The following is a 15,523-nucleotide window of genomic DNA, read 5'->3' on the forward strand; positions in this document are numbered from 1 at the left end:
ATCCTTCCAGAGAAAATTGATATACTAAGAAAGTATGAAGTTAGAAATCTCATAATTAAGGATATTCTTTTAAATTGAATAAATTTAGCATTATGAAAAACTTGCTGTATCATCTTTATTTTGATTAATTCATGCTAGACCAGTGAAAACTTAATCATAAAATGGTGCATGCATATCTGGATGTTTAAGATTCACCGGCCCATGGGACTGTAGAATACCCAGTAGCTGTCGTCCCCAACCCCTGGGCCACTGGTCTGTGGCCTGTTAGGAACGAGGCAGCACAGCAAGAGGTGAGTGGCCGGTGGGTGGGTGGATGGGGAGCGGTGTAGGCGGTAAACTGCAGGCGAGCAAGTGAAGCTTCATCTGTATTTACAGCCACTCCCCATGCTTCCATCACCGCATAAGCTCTACCTCCTGTCAGATCAGTGGTGGCATTAGATTCTCATAGGAGCATGAACCCTACTGTGGACTTTGCATGTGAGGGATCTAGGTTGGATACTCCTTATGAGAATCTAACGCCTGATGATCTGAGGTGGAGCTGAGGCAGTGATGCTAGTGCTAAGGGGCGGCTGCAAATACAGATTTGTACCTAAACATTTGTACCCCCATGATATGCTGAAATTTAAAAAAATTTAAAAAAACATTAGCAGAAAAGTTTGACTGCACAATAAATATGATGCACTTGGATCATCCCAAAATCATTCCCCCAAGACCCCACCCTTGTCTGTGGAAAAATTATCTTCCATGAAACCAGTCCCTGGTGCCAAAAAGGTTGGGGACCACTGCCCAGTAGGATTAGAATAATTTGTCACATTCTTCTGTATTAATCTAGTCTACTTGGGGACTTTAAGTTCTCACCTGTCTCATTTTTTGCTAACTTCCTCTTTACCCTTTTGTTTTTTCTGTCTTTTTCTTTCTTTATACCTCTTTCATATCATGGTTGCTTTTTAAGAATATATTGATAAGGCCGGGTGCGGTGGCTCACGCCTGTAATCCTAGCACTCTGGGAGGCCGAGGCTGGTAGATCACTCGAGGTCAAGAGTTTGAGACCAGCCTGAGCAAGAGTGAGACCCCATCTCCACTATAAATAGAAAGAAATTAGCCAAACAACTAAAAATAGAAAAAAGTTAGCCAGGCGTGGTGGCACATGCCTGTAGTCCCAGCTACTTGGGAGGCTGAGGCAGGAGGATTGCTTGAGCCCAGGAGTTTGAGGTTGCTGTGAGCTAGGCTGACGCCACAGCACTCTACCCCGGGCAACAGAGTGAGACTCTGTCTCAAAAAAAAAAAAATTATTTTTAAAGACCTGGTGGGGAATTGATGGGGGATTAAAAACTCACAGTTTTCAGTCTTTCCATTTCAGCTCCCTTGACAGTTGGAGTTTTTGTGGTAAGGCAAACTCTACTTCAGAAGCTGTTCTTACTTTACTGTTCCCCACTCTTACCACTGGGTATCAGCTGCCCGAGAACTTCTCAGAAGTATAACCTTTCAATGATGGATGATTATAAGAGCTATGTCCTCATAGGAGCAAGGAAATGAAGAGATTCTGACCTTCCTTTAAAAAGCAATTGCAGCTTCAATGGACCTATGTCTAATTTTACCCATTTTTTTCCTTGCAGGACTGTTGAAGCCTGGAAGTCCCCTCCCCTTCCCCCTTCCCCCTTTGTGGTATCCCCCTCCCTCCACCCTTTCCCACTCTGATAATCTGGCCATGACTAGCAGAAGCACAGCCAGGCCCAATGGGCAGCCCCAGGCCAGCAAAATATGCCAGTTCAAATTGGTCCTGCTGGGAGAATCTGCAGTGGGGAAGTCAAGCCTGGTATTACGGTTTGTCAAAGGGCAGTTCCATGAGTACCAGGAGAGTACCATTGGAGGTGAGTATCTCAGGAAAAGAAGAGTTTCAATACTTGATAAGGCTTTCTTTATTCTTTCTTTCTTTCTTTCTTTTTTTTTTTTAAGAGACGAAGTCTTGCTTTGTTGCCCAGGCTGGGATGCAGTGGTGTGATCATAGCTCACTGAAGCCTTAAACTCCTAGGCTCAAGCGATCCTTCCACCTCAACCTCCTGAGTAGCTGGTACTACAGGCGCGCGCCACTTCACCCAGCTAATTTTTTAAAAAAATCTTTTGTAGAGACAGGGTCTCACTATGTTGCCCAGACTGGTCTCAAACTCCTGGCCTCAAGCAGTCCTCCCACCTTGGCCTCCCGAAGTACTAGGCTTATAGGCCCAAGCATCTGCACCAGGCCTGATGAGGCTTTTGAAAGGAGATCTAGGACATGCTTGTGGAGCTGGCCCTCTTAGTCTCATTCTTTCCCCTAGGAATGGAAACTCTGTATGAAAACAAAAGAAATGATTTTTTAAAAAAGGAAAAAAAAATACTGCCATAATGCCAAAAAGCAGGAATATGTGCATCCTCTTGCTTCCTAGAAGAGAGGTTGACCTTTGCACACAAAGAAAATTACTAATTTTTTTATCTATCTATCTTCCTTCTCCTACTCTGTCTTCTTAAATCCTAATGAAGTCAGTTGACTGTCATCTTAAGCAGATAAAAGTTGGTTTGGAGCTGTGATTCATGATCAAAGATATACCTCAGAATTACCTGGGGAGGCTGGGCGCAGTGGCTCACGCCTGTAATCCTAGCACTCTGGGAGGCCGAGGCGGGAGGATTGCTTGAGCTCAGGAGTTTGAAACCAGCCTGAGCAAGAGCAAGACCCCGTCTCTACTAAAAATAGAAAGAAATTAGCCAAACAACTAAAAATAGAAAAAATTAGCCAGGCACAGTGGCGTGTGCCTATAGTCCCAGCTACTTGGGAGGCCGAGGCAGGAGGATCGCTTGAGCCCAGGAGTTTGAGGTTGCTGTGAGCTAGGCTAACGCCACAGCACTCTAGCCTGAGCAACAGAGTGAGACTCTGCCTCAAAAAAAAAAAAGAATTACCTGGGGAGCATTTTCAACCTATGTATGCTTGGGCTACACTGTAGATCTACTGATTAGTATTGGAGGTAGGGTAAGGTTGGTGGCAGTGGCACAGGCATATGTGTTTGGAAAAACTCCTTAGGTGATTCTGATGTACATATCTGGTAAAATAGAAGCTAGAACTATACAATATATAAAGGGCATTTGCCTTTCCCTCCTTTGCTACCTTCTCTCTGCCACTATCCCAAAATAGGGTGCTAATTCAATAAAGAATCTTTTATGAGAACTCCCATATTATTCTTTCCCCCTTTTATTCGTCAGTTTGGGAATGTGCTCCTGGACCTGCAGCAGATAGAGACTAGGTCTTGCTATGATACCCGGGCTAGGCTTGAACTCCTGGGCTCAAGATCCTCCAGCCTCAGCCTCTAAAGTAGCTGGGATTACAGGTGCCTGCCACTGTGCTCAGCTAATTCTTGATGTGACTTCTATCAGAAGCTTATTATTTATGTCATTATTTGTTATTCCTCTATTTTGGATAGAGGAAAGATAACTCTGGTATAAGTGCCAATTCTTCTCTCTATCCCTCTTAGTTTATGATGTGCCCCATTCCTTAGCCAGAGAAACTTTTGGCAGGAAGGACTTACCCAAGGGCGGGCTTAATCCTGATTTTAGGACTTATATGTAAGGAGAACGCTAAACCTTTTCCTGTAGCTGAGTAGCCTGGGTGGTGACTGGTCTCAGAGTGAGAGTAGAGATATTTTGAAGGGGAGAGGGGTGTTCCCATTCATCCTCCCACTTACAACTTCTTCCCTTCCATTCTCTTATCCATAGCGGCCTTTCTCACCCAGTCCGTTTGTCTAGATGACACAACAGTCAAGTTTGAGATCTGGGACACAGCTGGGCAGGAGCGATACCACAGCTTAGCCCCTATGTACTACAGGGGTGCCCAAGCTGCAATCGTGGTTTATGACATTACTAATCAGGTAAGTGAGCTAAGAAGACTGTTTTTGCTTATATGTATAGGAATTAAATTAGGTGGGGAAGAGAAAACAAGTTCTGGAAATAGCAAGTTAGCATACAAATTATGCTTCCAAATGCCAAGAAGACAGAGATAATGAATTATTGGAGACCCGATAATTTCAGTGAGGAAAGGCCGCCTAGAAGAGGTAAGTTTTCAGACTAGGTTTTAAAAGTGGTAGATGTAGTTGGCAGTCATTACAAACTACCCATTCTCTTCCTCATGTTTTCCTAGGAAACCTTTGCCCGAGCAAAGACATGGGTAAAGGAACTACAGCGACAGGCAAGTCCCAGCATCGTTATTGCCCTGGCGGGGAACAAAGCTGACCTGGCCAACAAGCGCATGGTGGAGTATGAAGTAAGATGACCCATAGAGTCCCTCTCTAACACACTCCCTCTGTACTTGGGGCCTCTTTTTTTCCAAACCAGTCCTCTTTGAAAACCTCATCTAAGGACATTCATTGTCTCATTCCCCAGTTCTACACCAAGTTAAATACAGCAACGCTGTGACCCTAATGACAGCCAGGAGATTTTAGAGGAGTCAGAAGAAAATTCCAGAGCAGAGGGGTAGGGAAGTACCAGCTGTGGGGGTACCAGTGTGAAAACAGGAAGGAGGGAGCAATTAAATTTGAGGTAAGGGACCATTCAAGTGTCAGAATCCAAAAGCCCCCCACCAACTTACCCTCTCCCCCATAATTAAGATTCCTGACATCTGTTTGTTGGGCTGAGTGGACATGGGTTTATCTTGAGGGAGTTGTCACTAAATTATGGGTCTAGGGCCAGCCGGCTCAAAGGGGCATTAATTAAGGGGTGGGAACCTAGCTCTAGGTCCTATATAAGAGTGGAAAGGCAATACTTGTTTCTCTTGTATATTCTGAGTACCAGTACATCCAACCCCTTGCAGGAGGCCCAGGCATATGCAGATGACAACAGCTTATTGTTTATGGAGACTTCGGCCAAGACTGCTATGAACGTGAATGATCTCTTCCTGGCAATAGGTAAGGTCAAAGCAGCCTGAGAGCTTCCTGTCTTTTTCCCTTGTCTATAGGCAAAATCATCACTAACCCAAATCAAGGATAGGTGGGAGTGTCTCCTCTTTTAAAAACTTTAGATACATGGAAATAACTTTCTGTTGGGACCTCCATCCTTGGCTGCAGCTTTAGCCACCTTGTGGTCAATGTAGTTTGCAAACAGTGAACCCTCCCCTCTTCAGAACATTCTTTTAATCTCTTGAATTTCCCCTTTCCCTCTGCTTTTCTCCCACCCATTAGCCTTTGGGGTAGGGGTTGAGTGAAATCTACCATATTTTGTTCCCTTCTCTTTTTATCTCTAGCTAAGAAGTTGCCAAAGAGTGAACCCCAGAATCTGGGGGGTGCAGCAGGCCGAAGTCGGGGTGTGGATCTCCATGAACAGTCCCAGCAGAACAAGAGCCAGTGTTGTAGCAACTGAGGGGGTGGCTAGCAGCAAACGAGTATGGAGCTAGCACGAGAGCTAAGAAATAACCTCCATCCCCACCCCTCAGCACACAGCCCCTACGGTAACAGCACACTGAGCCCTGGCTCCCAAGGGCTGCCCTCCTGACAGCTCCGTCATGGCACTTTTTAACGCTTCAGCAACCAACACCAGGCAGCTGTTGCCACAGGCCTCCTACCCCCTACTCTGGGGCTTGGGGGTCAACTCCCCCCAGGACTTACCTCCCAAAACAAACTTTCTTCACTTTGTATTATAGGTGCAAGACAGTGACCTACTTATCTTTTCTCCTTCTCCCCAGTGTTCCTCCTCATTTTTTCAGAAAACACTTTCATCTCCTGCCCCTTCCCCCTCCTGCTTTTGGTCAGTCCCTATTCTTGATCCTGTTTTCCTCCTCTCCCCAGGATGGAGAAGGTGGTGAACTCAAGAACTAAGGAAGGAGGTTTCCAGTTCAGTTACATTAAAGGGCCCTGGGCGAGAATAAAGCTCAGAGCAGGAGGAAGTAAGGAAACATTTCTTTTTTGTTTTTATTGGGTTGGAGTTTCTCATATTTGAAAACACTGCGGTATCCATGAGTCAGCCTTGTGGAGGGTATTTCTAGGTAGAGGTGAGAATGGGGAGGCAAGCTTTCAGGCACCAGGTGGGTGTTATGTTGTTAGCTAGCTAGGTGGAGGTGGAGGTACAGTGTCATCTGTGGCTCTGGAACTCTTCCAAGGCCCAGTTGGCACACCCAGCCTCTTAGGTTGCTTCTGTCCTATAGTGGGGATTGGACCCCAGAGTCCTCCAAAGAATCTTCACTGGTTGCCTGCGTCTTTGGCTCTGCTGTGATATAATTGGAGGAGGGACCAGTTTCTGATATCCATCCTCTGATTTATACATATGCATTTTCCCCCCTCTGGCCTTTAGATGGTCTCAGCCCCAGCCACCATATCCCCCTGAAGTTTGCACTTTAATTGATGGTAATTCAGTTGGGATATTTGTTTTATGGTGGTTTTGATTGATTTACTTGCCCTCCTACCTTCTTTTTAATTAAACGGGACCTGAGGGGTATATATGAGGTTTTCAGAGGGGCTATGGAGAAAAGTATAAGTGGCAGCTACTCAAGCCCAATCTCCACTGTTAGCTTCCTCCAGCTCTGATCCTTAACCCTCTATTCTTGCCAACCTAACTCCTGAGTATAGGTTTGCCTTTCCTGGAAAATTAACTAAGCAACTGGGAGTGGTCTCAGGATAGCATAGACCAAGGTAGGGGAGTAAAGAGGTCAGGCAAAAGAGAGTTTTCTATTCTTCCCCAGGGTTCACATTCAATTTGATATCCATTACCATGTCTTTTCTACTTCCCTGTAAATAGGTATGATCTTATTCCCACTGTCTATCCCCCTGGTCTGTCCCCTTCCTCCCATCAGGCCCTATTTCTTTTCTTCTTTGTTAGTATCTTGAGTTTAGTCCCTCTATCCTTATCCCCCTATGCAACCAGTGGTTTATTCCATGTACCACTAGGGGCTAGTACCACAGAGGCCTCCTTGTAGCCCCCTCATATCATACTACCTGTTCCTGTGGACAGGGAATGACTAGCACTGGAGGTGCTTCACAACTGTCTGATATCATTAGAGGACCTTGGTCCTTTCTAAATCTACAGCCTCTCTTCATATCCCTCATCAGGTGTTTTAGGATGTCTTTGGGAAGCTATCAAGGCAAGAGAGAACTCGTAAGTTCCTTCTTGTTCTAGCTCAGAGTTTTGGGAAAATTTGGGAAAGATAGAAGTCACAGTGACCTAGGATTGGAACCTTTCTGCCCTTTTGGCTTACAGACTGCCTTCTGTCCCAGAGCAGCTGAGAAATCCATAAAGCTGAGCTACTGAAGGACCCAGCTTAGGTTCTTCCACTTAGGCCTCAATTCCCTTCCTTTTCCAGGGGCAGCCTTAGTTTCCATGGCCCTGAAACACACATACATTTTCCCCTTCCTTTCCCAGAACCCACTAGCCCCCCCAAAGCACCCAGTGCTTCCTTTTTACAAGTGGAAGAACTAGGATGGCTCTCTAAATCTCTTAGAAATGAAGTTCTTTCTCTGCAGCTTTCCCCATGGAGCAGGAGTGAAGGTATATTATGCCTTGGGGCTGGGAAACCATTTCCCCAGGCTTCTTCTCCCTTCGGAAATCCCCATAGGAACAGGATTGGCCTTAGCTTCTGGGCCTATCTGCTGCCTTCCCTCCACTTCCTACCAGCTCTTCTGCCTTTAAGCTCTGTTGGGCTTGGGGATCTTCGTTTTTTATTTCCCAGCTCTTCATTTTTTTCTTCTGGTCAGTTTTTTAGGGGGGTGGGGATGTCATGTTTTGTTTCTGGTTTTGTTTTTGTGTTTTCTTTTTTTTTTGCTTTTAAGAAAGCATTTGCCTTTCTTCCTCTCCCAACATAACAATCGTGGTAACAGAATGCGACTGCTGATTTACCGATGTATTTAATGTAAGTAAAAGAAAGTAAAAAGTACATTGGAGTGTTGCTTTGTTTTTTGCTGTTTATCTGTCTCATATTAGGAATTTGGGGAAAAGGGCACCCAATAATGTTTTATTGAATCAGAAACTTACCCTCCCCTGCATCTTGAAACCTCATTGTTCCCTTTAATCTTCTCTTGAACAGCAAAAGAATCCAATTTGGAAAATAGCCCTTTTATGGCTGTTACCCCTATTTGAAGGCTATTATATAGCTCACCAAATCTGACCCTATTTTATCTTTATAGGCCCTCTTAAAAGAATATGTATATGTGTGGGGTGTGGCTCTTTGGGCCCATTGATGAGATTGGTGGGAGGAGGTGGTATTTGTGAATCCTTTGAAGTAATATGCAAAAATTTATGTGCATTTTTCTAGGGTCCATTGCTATATTAGTTTCTCAAAGGGGTCTGTGACCTATAAAAATTAACATAGAATCACTGAATTAGCTTTTTTGATTGACCATGTGACTTCCACCTCAACAGGAAAATTTCCCTTGGATCTGCTCTTGACTCCTACTGTACTTCAAGCCCTCAATCCATCACAGTCTAAGGGGGAAAAGTGGGGAAGAAATAGAAAAGATTAGCTATGGTTGCAGGAGGAGTTTTAAATTCCAAAGAAGCTGAGGGAAGACAAGAAAGAGAACTGGTGTACACAAACCTGGCTTCCAGTCCCATCTGTGTCAACTTACCCCCAGCTCTGGCCTTGATCAAGTTACTTAGTGCTTTGTGCCTCATTTCTTCATCAGTAAAATGAAGAAAAGTTGAGGCATAAAGGTCAAATATGTAAAGCATGTGCGTGGCACACAAGTAGGTAACACTATTATTAGGAAGGAATCTTATCCTGTGGCTTTTAGACAATCCCTAACTGACTTACTGACTTCTCTGTATCCTGGGCTGAACGTTGAACCCTTTTTTTTTTTTTTTAAATAACTGGTAAGATAGGTCAGGCATCTGGCCTCTCCAATGAAATTGTACACAGGTTGGAAACCTTTTCATTTCCAAACAGTGTAGAGCCAAAATCAACCTTTAACTGTCAGTTCCCCTTTCCTTCTATCTCTTAGTAATACCTTTCCTCCCCGGGTTTCTTGATTCCTGGTAAAAAGCTCTAGTTGGAGAGCAGAAAGTAAAGGCGAATGATCTTCAAAAATGAAAGGCGAAGACATTCACTTAAACTGATTAAGATTGTAGCTCAAGCAGCCAGGCTTGGTGGCTCACGCCTGTAATCCTAGCACTCTGGGAATTTGAGGCAGAGAGGAACCCTTGAGGTCAGGAGTTGAAGACCAGCCTGAGCAAGAGCAAGACTCCGTCTCTACTAAAAATAGAAAAAGATTAGCCTGGCGTGGTGGCCTGCCCGTAGTCCCCAGCCATTCCGGAAGCTGAGGCAGGAGGGTCACTTGAACCCAGGAATTTTAGGTTACAATGAGCTATGATGACCCCACTGCACTAGCCAGGACGACAGACCGAGACTGTCTTAAAAAAAAAGCAAAAAACAATGTAACTCAACCGTCCGGTCTCTAGAGGGCAGTGTATGGTGACGTTTGCCCATGATCAGACCCTAGGTTTGATAAATTTTTAGTCCCATGCCAAATGACAAAAGGGTAATAGAAAATTTATTCTATTGGTGTCTCTTTCTTGGAGATAAGAGATTATAACCTTCATACTTTGGGGTGTTAAACTATCATTGCTCTTGGTAAAGGGCGACTGTTTTTAATGACTACGCAAAGTAAAAGATGCTATTTATTGTTGGTTCCATAACTTGGGGAGAGATTGGACTAATTCAAGGAATCTCGAATTCTTGGAACCACTATGTTAGGCTTCATTTCTGCTCTCATTCCTGGTTATGAGACTTAAGCGATTGACCTTGCTTTTCCCAAAAGACAAACAGGGCTATTGTAGTTGCAACACAGACACTTGTCAAAAACTGGGTAAAAGCGGACCTCACCCCCACCAGGAGAAACTCGGCTGTATCCCTAGGCCTCCGCAAGGGAACGCATCTCCTGCCTCTCAGCCTCCTGTCCGCCGGCCGTAGGGGCGGGGCGGGGCGGGGGCGTCTCAAAGTCTCCCCACTCTCAGCGCAAGCTTTGGAGTCCTCACCTTCCACTGCCCGAGTTCCGAACATCAGTGGGCATCCCATTCCTTGAGCACCGGAGCTATAATCAACTCAACGGCTGCCTATCGAGAGTGACAGCCAAAAGAGCCAGTCTCAGCTCAAAGCCCTGGTGGCGCCCCGCCTGCCTCGTTCCAGGGGGTGGGCACAGCAGCTGGGCGGCGGCCCGCGGCCCGCCAATGGATGGGGGACTAACTGAGGGGCGTGAGTGTTCCTTCCTCCGGCCAGACATCTCGGCGCGGGCCCCGCCCCTTTGCGAGCACTGGCGTAGCGGATGAAACTGCGTTAGTGAGGACACCAAACAGTGAGGACGCTGAACCGGTAAGCGGGCTGAGGGTGGGAGAGAGAAGAGGAGGAGGAAGGTCTGCTAGCCAGGACGACAGACCGAGACTGTCTTAAAAAAAAAAAAAAGACAGTCCGGCGGGGCGGCGGAGAGGGCTTTGGCACTCAGCAATGCTCCGAATCTCAAGGACAACAAAACTACCAGTACCTGCCTCCGCTCCTGCTGCCTGGGTGCTCTTAGGGTCCTGGAGTGTTGCTACAAAACCATCTCGTGCTAGCTGCTGGGGCAGTGGCATAGGGCCTGCTGCTTGTGCCTGGATGCCGGACATATCCTCCTATCCAAAGTGCCCCTGGGGAGTCAGGGACCACCACCTGCGCCAACGGTGGCATTTCTGTATTGCAGCAAAAGGTCGCCCCTCCCAAACCTGGGATTCTGGTCTGACCGAGCTCACCGGCGAGTCAGCCCTACCTGCACTGCTCCAGTCTACTTCAGGGAGGCTACTGGGATTGAGGTAGGTGGCAGGGAGCGGGAGGGTCCTAAAGCTCAGGGGTAAAGTGAAGAATGCTCCTAATTCCATCTCCCTGGTGGGTTCTCTGCTTCACTATCCATGACCCACCCACTCCCACACAGTTGCTCTCCAGCATCTCATTAGCAGTTGGGGCACTTCTTACCTATCCTCACTTTGGCCACTTTGCCCCTCCTCGGTCAGTGCTCAGCCCATTGCTGTGCAGAAGAAACTCGCGGAACAGAGAGCAGAAAAATTATCTTCCTTCTCCTGCCCATCCCCAGACACCCTGGCCATTAACTCCTCAATTGCTTCAGCTCACTACAGTGGCATAGACAAGATTCTGATGGGGGCCCCTCGTTGGGGTCCAGTTCCCAGCTGGGTTCAATTTTTTTTTTTAGGGTGGGTGGAGGGAGAAGAGGGGACCAAAAGACCTTCAAGACAGTGTTATTAGAGTAGTACCCCCTTACTGAGGTTTCACTTTCCTCAGTTTCAGTTACCCATGGTCAACCACTTGGAAAATAGGTGAATACAGTACAATAAGATATTTTGAAAGAGAGACCACATTTGCATAACTTTTATGACAGTATAATGTTATACTTGGTCTATTTTATTATTTAGTTATTGTTAATCTTACTGCACACAATTTATGAATTAAACTTTATCACAGGTATTTATATGGGAAAACATAATATATAGAGAATTTGGTACCACTATCCACTGGTTACCCACTGGGAGTCTTGGAACTTATCCCCAGCAGATAAGGGGGGACTACTGTACTTGCTTACTCTTCATATCAGCTGTGTTAGCTGGATCTCATTTCAGAGATGAGGATGCAAGTTCAGAGACACTTGGTATGTTGCCCAGGGAATAGGGCTGCTTAATAAATGTCAGGATCCGGTTTCACAAACCCAAGGTAGTTTGCCCCCAGCATCTGGCTTCTTCACTCAGTTAGGCTGTTCTTCTCACTTTTTTGTCCCTGGTTAAGTCAGTCTAATGCTCAGTTGTCCTCTGCTAACTTCAGAAATAATAAACTGGCAAACTGGACAGTAGAAATTTGGCTTCTTCCCTTTATTCTCTTGGCCCCATGCATTGTTCTCTATGGTGGACAAAGTAGAGAGTGGAGAATGGAAGATAGGTGATTCTAGAAGCACCTGGCCTGCTCCCCATCTCCCACCATCCTGTCAGCACAGTCTTTGGCTCTGAAGTACTCTAAGTTTTCTCTAAGGGCCCATTTGGACCCCCACTCTCAGGTCTCCCCATTTGCCCAGAAAGCTCCTTGCTGACCTCTGTGTCTTCTCCCACCCATTCCCTTTGGCTTCCCTAATATCCCCTCCTAAGGATCCTCCTATCTTGATCCCAGAATCTTCCTCCTACAGGTCTGCCACAATGCTGCTGCTGCACAGAGCTATGGTCTCCGGGCTCCAACAGGCCTGCAGGTAGGCCCTCCCATCCCAGGACTTGCCTGCTAGCTCTTATCTCCTACCCTCAGTATCTTTATGATAACTTTTCTTTATGATACCTTATCTTTATGATACCAGACAAAAGGGAAGTAGTTGAGGGAATGGCCAGGTAGAAAAGGGAAAGCCAGATCCCAATTGTCCCGCCTATCCCTGGAGAAACTAAGTTCCAGGAAGGAAACAATGGCCAACCAGGGAGAGGTAGACCTCAGGTGTTCACTGGCCCTTTCATATAACCCTATGTGCTACTAAGAAGACCTCTCTCTCTTCCAGACTCAGGTCAACCCCCTCAAGGCTCTGCATTCGGGCCTGCTCTACAAATGATTCATTCCAGCCCCAGCACCCCAGCCTCACCTTCTCTGGTGATAACTCTGGCACTAGGGGATGGAGAGTCGTGGGGACCCTACTAGGTCTCGGTGCAATGTTGGCCTATCATGACCATCGGTGTAGGGTAAGTAGGGAAAGGGTTTCATTGTGAGAACAAAGGAGCCCTAATAAGCTCCATAGGCAACCCAGGCTGTGACCCATGTTCTTGCTGTTACCACAGAGCTCATGGTGACACTGTCTTCATGTAGAGTGGAGATGGAATCTGCCGCCTTCAGTTCCCAGTGGCCTAGACTGTGGGTTGGGTCAGGGTGAGCTAGAGTGATTTCTTTTTTTTTTTTTTTTTTGTCAGAGTCTTGCTCTGTCACCCAGATGTCACTGGCTAGAGTGCAGTGGCATCATCATAGCTCACTGCAACCTCAAACTCCTTGGCTCAAGCTATCTGCCTGCCTTAGCCTCTTAAGTAGCTGGGACTAGAGGTGTTTGCCACCACACCTGGCTAATTTTTCTGTTTTGTAGAGATGGGGTCTCACTATGTTGCCCAGGCTGATCTCTAATTCCTGGCCTCAAGCGATCCTCCTGCCTCAGACTCCCAAAGTGCTGGGATTACAGGTGTGAGCCACCATGCCCAACCAATTACTTAATATTCTGTTTCATTTTGCCTCACCCCACCCCTTCCTGCAGGCTGCTCAGGAGTCACCACGAATATACACCAAAGAGGAAGTGAGTTCCCACACAAGCCCTGAGACTGGGATATGGGTGACTCTGGGCTATGAGGTCTTTGATGTCACAGAATTTGTGGACTTACACCCAGGAGGTCCATCAAAGCTGATGCTAGCAGCTGGGGGTCCCCTAGAGCCCTTCTGGGCCCTGTATGCTGTTCACAACCAGTCTCATGTGCGTGAGTTACTGGCTCAGTACAAGATTGGGGAGCTGAACCCTGAAGAAAAGGTACCCTCCACCTTGGAGACCTCTGACCCTTATGTTGATGATCCTATACGTCACCCCGCCCTGAAGGTCAACAGCCAACGCCCCTTTAATGCAGAGCCCCCCCCTGAGCTGCTGACAGAAAACTACATCACACCCAATCCTATCTTCTTTACCCGGAACCATCTGCCTGTACCTAACCTGGACCCAGACACCTATCGTTTGCACGTAGTAGGGGGTCCTGGGAGTAAGTCATTATCTCTGTCCCTGGATGACTTGTACAAGTTTCCCAAACATGAGATCACAGTCACTCTGCAGTGTGCTGGTAACCGGCGCTCTGAGATGACTCAGGTCAAACAAGTAAAAGGTCTGGAGTGGAGGACAGGGGCCATCAGCACTGCACGCTGGGCTGGGGCACGGCTCTGTGATGTGTTAGCCCAGGCTGGTCACAAACTGTGTGAAACCGAGGCCCACGTCTGCTTTGAGGGACTGGACTCAGACCCCACTGGGACTACCTACGGAGCATCTATCCCTCTGGCTCGGGCAATGGACCCTGAAGCTGAGGTCCTGCTGGCATATGAGATGAATGGGCAGCCCCTGCCTCGTGACCATGGCTTCCCTGTGCGGGTGGTGGTTCCTGGTGTGGTGGGTGCCCGCCATGTCAAATGGCTGGGCAGAGTGAGTGTGGAACCAGAGGAAAGTTACAGCCACTGGCAGCGGCGAGATTACAAAGGCTTCTCTCCATCTGTGGACTGGGACACAGTAGATTTTGACTCAGCTCCATCTATTCAGGAACTTCCTGTTCAGTCGGCCATCACAGAGCCCCAGGACGGGGAGACTGTAGAGTCAGGGGAGGTGACCATCAAGGGCTATGCATGGAGTGGTGGTGGCAGAGCTGTGATCCGGGTGGATGTGTCTCTGGACGGGGGCCTAACCTGGCAGGCAGCTGAGCTGGATGGAGAGGAACAGTGCCCCAGGAAGGCATGGGCCTGGCGTCTATGGCAGCTGCAAGCTGTTGTGCCAGCTGGGCAGAAAGAATTGAACATTGTTTGTAAGGCTGTTGATAACAGTTATAATGTCCAGCCAGACACCGTGGCCCCAATCTGGAACCTGCGAGGTGTGCTCAGCAATGCCTGGCATCGTGTCCATGTCCATGTGGCCTCATGAGAGTATGGAGTAGAGCCATCTACACCCCAGAAACATCTCAGCCCTTTTCCCCACCCTTTGGCCTCGCTGCCTCAGAAAAACCTTTCCCGCCTCTCTACTTCTTAGGTATGGCCTTCCTAAGCCATACCCAGGTACACACATTACACACACATTGCACCTTTCCACCCAGAAAACCTCCCTCCTTGTATGCTATGTTACATACCCCTCCTGGCCTCTGACCCTGTGCCAGCAGGTGGCAGTTGTTGGAACAGGGGGCTAGACGTGAGAAAAGTAATTTTGGAGACAAGCACTATTTTCTCTGCCCACCCCACCTCCACTGTCACCATCAAGGCCTTGTTTTGCTTTGCTTCTTGGATTCTTCAGAGAATGTGTGTGGCATGTGTAAGAAAAGTATTAATGCTACTTTCTACTGCTTCTCTGATTGCCAGAGAGTTGTGAGGAGAGCAAGGAAAGCAATCCTTTCCCTTTATAGTTCTAATTTTCTAAATACATCAATAAAGTGTCTCTTTAAGATTATGACTCTGGGGCCTCTTGTGCCTGGGGAATGAACATATTGCAGGAGGGAGGCTGCGTTGGTAGTGGGATGAGCAGTGAGTCTAGCCCAAAACAAAAGGTGGGGGGAGGAGAGAACGGAAGCAGGCTCTGGGAAGTAAAGAAATGGAGCTTCCTTCTCTGAGGTTTGTTAGCATATGCAGCAATGCTTAGGTGATTGACCTCAAGATACCCCCAAAGAGGAGATAATAAAAAATTTGGTATACTCAAATCCTCCCCCACAATTCCTATGTATTTGGCAGGAAAGACAAAGAATGCTAAGAGGTTAAAATCAATATTGTCTTAGGTGGTACAGGGACAAAACTTGGCACTAGGAG

At 47.1% G+C, this 15,523-nt stretch overlaps 2 protein-coding genes across 2 annotated transcripts in view; both read left to right on the top strand.

The window, feature by feature from the left end:
- RAB5B (RAB5B, member RAS oncogene family) overlaps positions 1-6,335 on the top strand; it is a 14,154-nt gene extending 7,819 nt beyond the window's left edge. Inside the window, exons 2-6 of the mRNA XM_012653643.1 lie at positions 1,617-1,871; positions 3,742-3,893; positions 4,163-4,285; positions 4,832-4,925; positions 5,261-6,335. Of these exons, the coding sequence (XP_012509097.1) occupies positions 1,709-1,871; positions 3,742-3,893; positions 4,163-4,285; positions 4,832-4,925; positions 5,261-5,376 (648 nt within the window). The 5' untranslated portion in view covers positions 1,617-1,708 and the 3' untranslated portion in view covers positions 5,377-6,335. The remainder of the gene's footprint in view (positions 1-1,616; positions 1,872-3,741; positions 3,894-4,162; positions 4,286-4,831; positions 4,926-5,260) is intronic.
- A 3,909-nt stretch (positions 6,336-10,244) lies between these two features.
- Positions 10,245-15,171, top strand: SUOX (sulfite oxidase). Its single transcript, XM_012653655.1, has 5 exons — positions 10,245-10,309; positions 10,674-10,782; positions 12,156-12,215; positions 12,510-12,687; positions 13,245-15,171. The coding sequence occupies exons 3-5, from the start codon at positions 12,166-12,168 to the stop codon at positions 14,652-14,654; spliced, it is 1,638 nt and encodes a 545-aa protein (XP_012509109.1). The 5' UTR covers positions 10,245-10,309; positions 10,674-10,782; positions 12,156-12,165; the 3' UTR covers positions 14,655-15,171.
- Positions 15,172-15,523: the final 352 nt, after the last annotated feature.

Source organism: Propithecus coquereli, unplaced genomic scaffold, assembly GCF_000956105.1.
Source record: "Propithecus coquereli isolate 6110/MARCELLA unplaced genomic scaffold, Pcoq_1.0 Scaffold111, whole genome shotgun sequence".
Lineage (NCBI taxonomy): Eukaryota > Metazoa > Chordata > Mammalia > Primates > Indriidae > Propithecus > Propithecus coquereli.

Excerpts from the sequence above, each read along its gene's own strand:
- SUOX (XM_012653655.1), top strand. The coding sequence starts at position 12,166 with ATGCTGCTGCTGCACAGAGCTATGGTCTCCGGGCTCCAACAGGCCTGC. Across the intron at positions 12,216-12,509 it reads GGGCTCCAACAGGCCTGCAG|ACTCAGGTCAACCCCCTCAA; the intron begins GTAGGCCCTCCC and ends TCTCTCTTCCAG. Across the intron at positions 12,688-13,244 it reads ATCATGACCATCGGTGTAGG|GCTGCTCAGGAGTCACCACG; the intron begins GTAAGTAGGGAA and ends CCCTTCCTGCAG.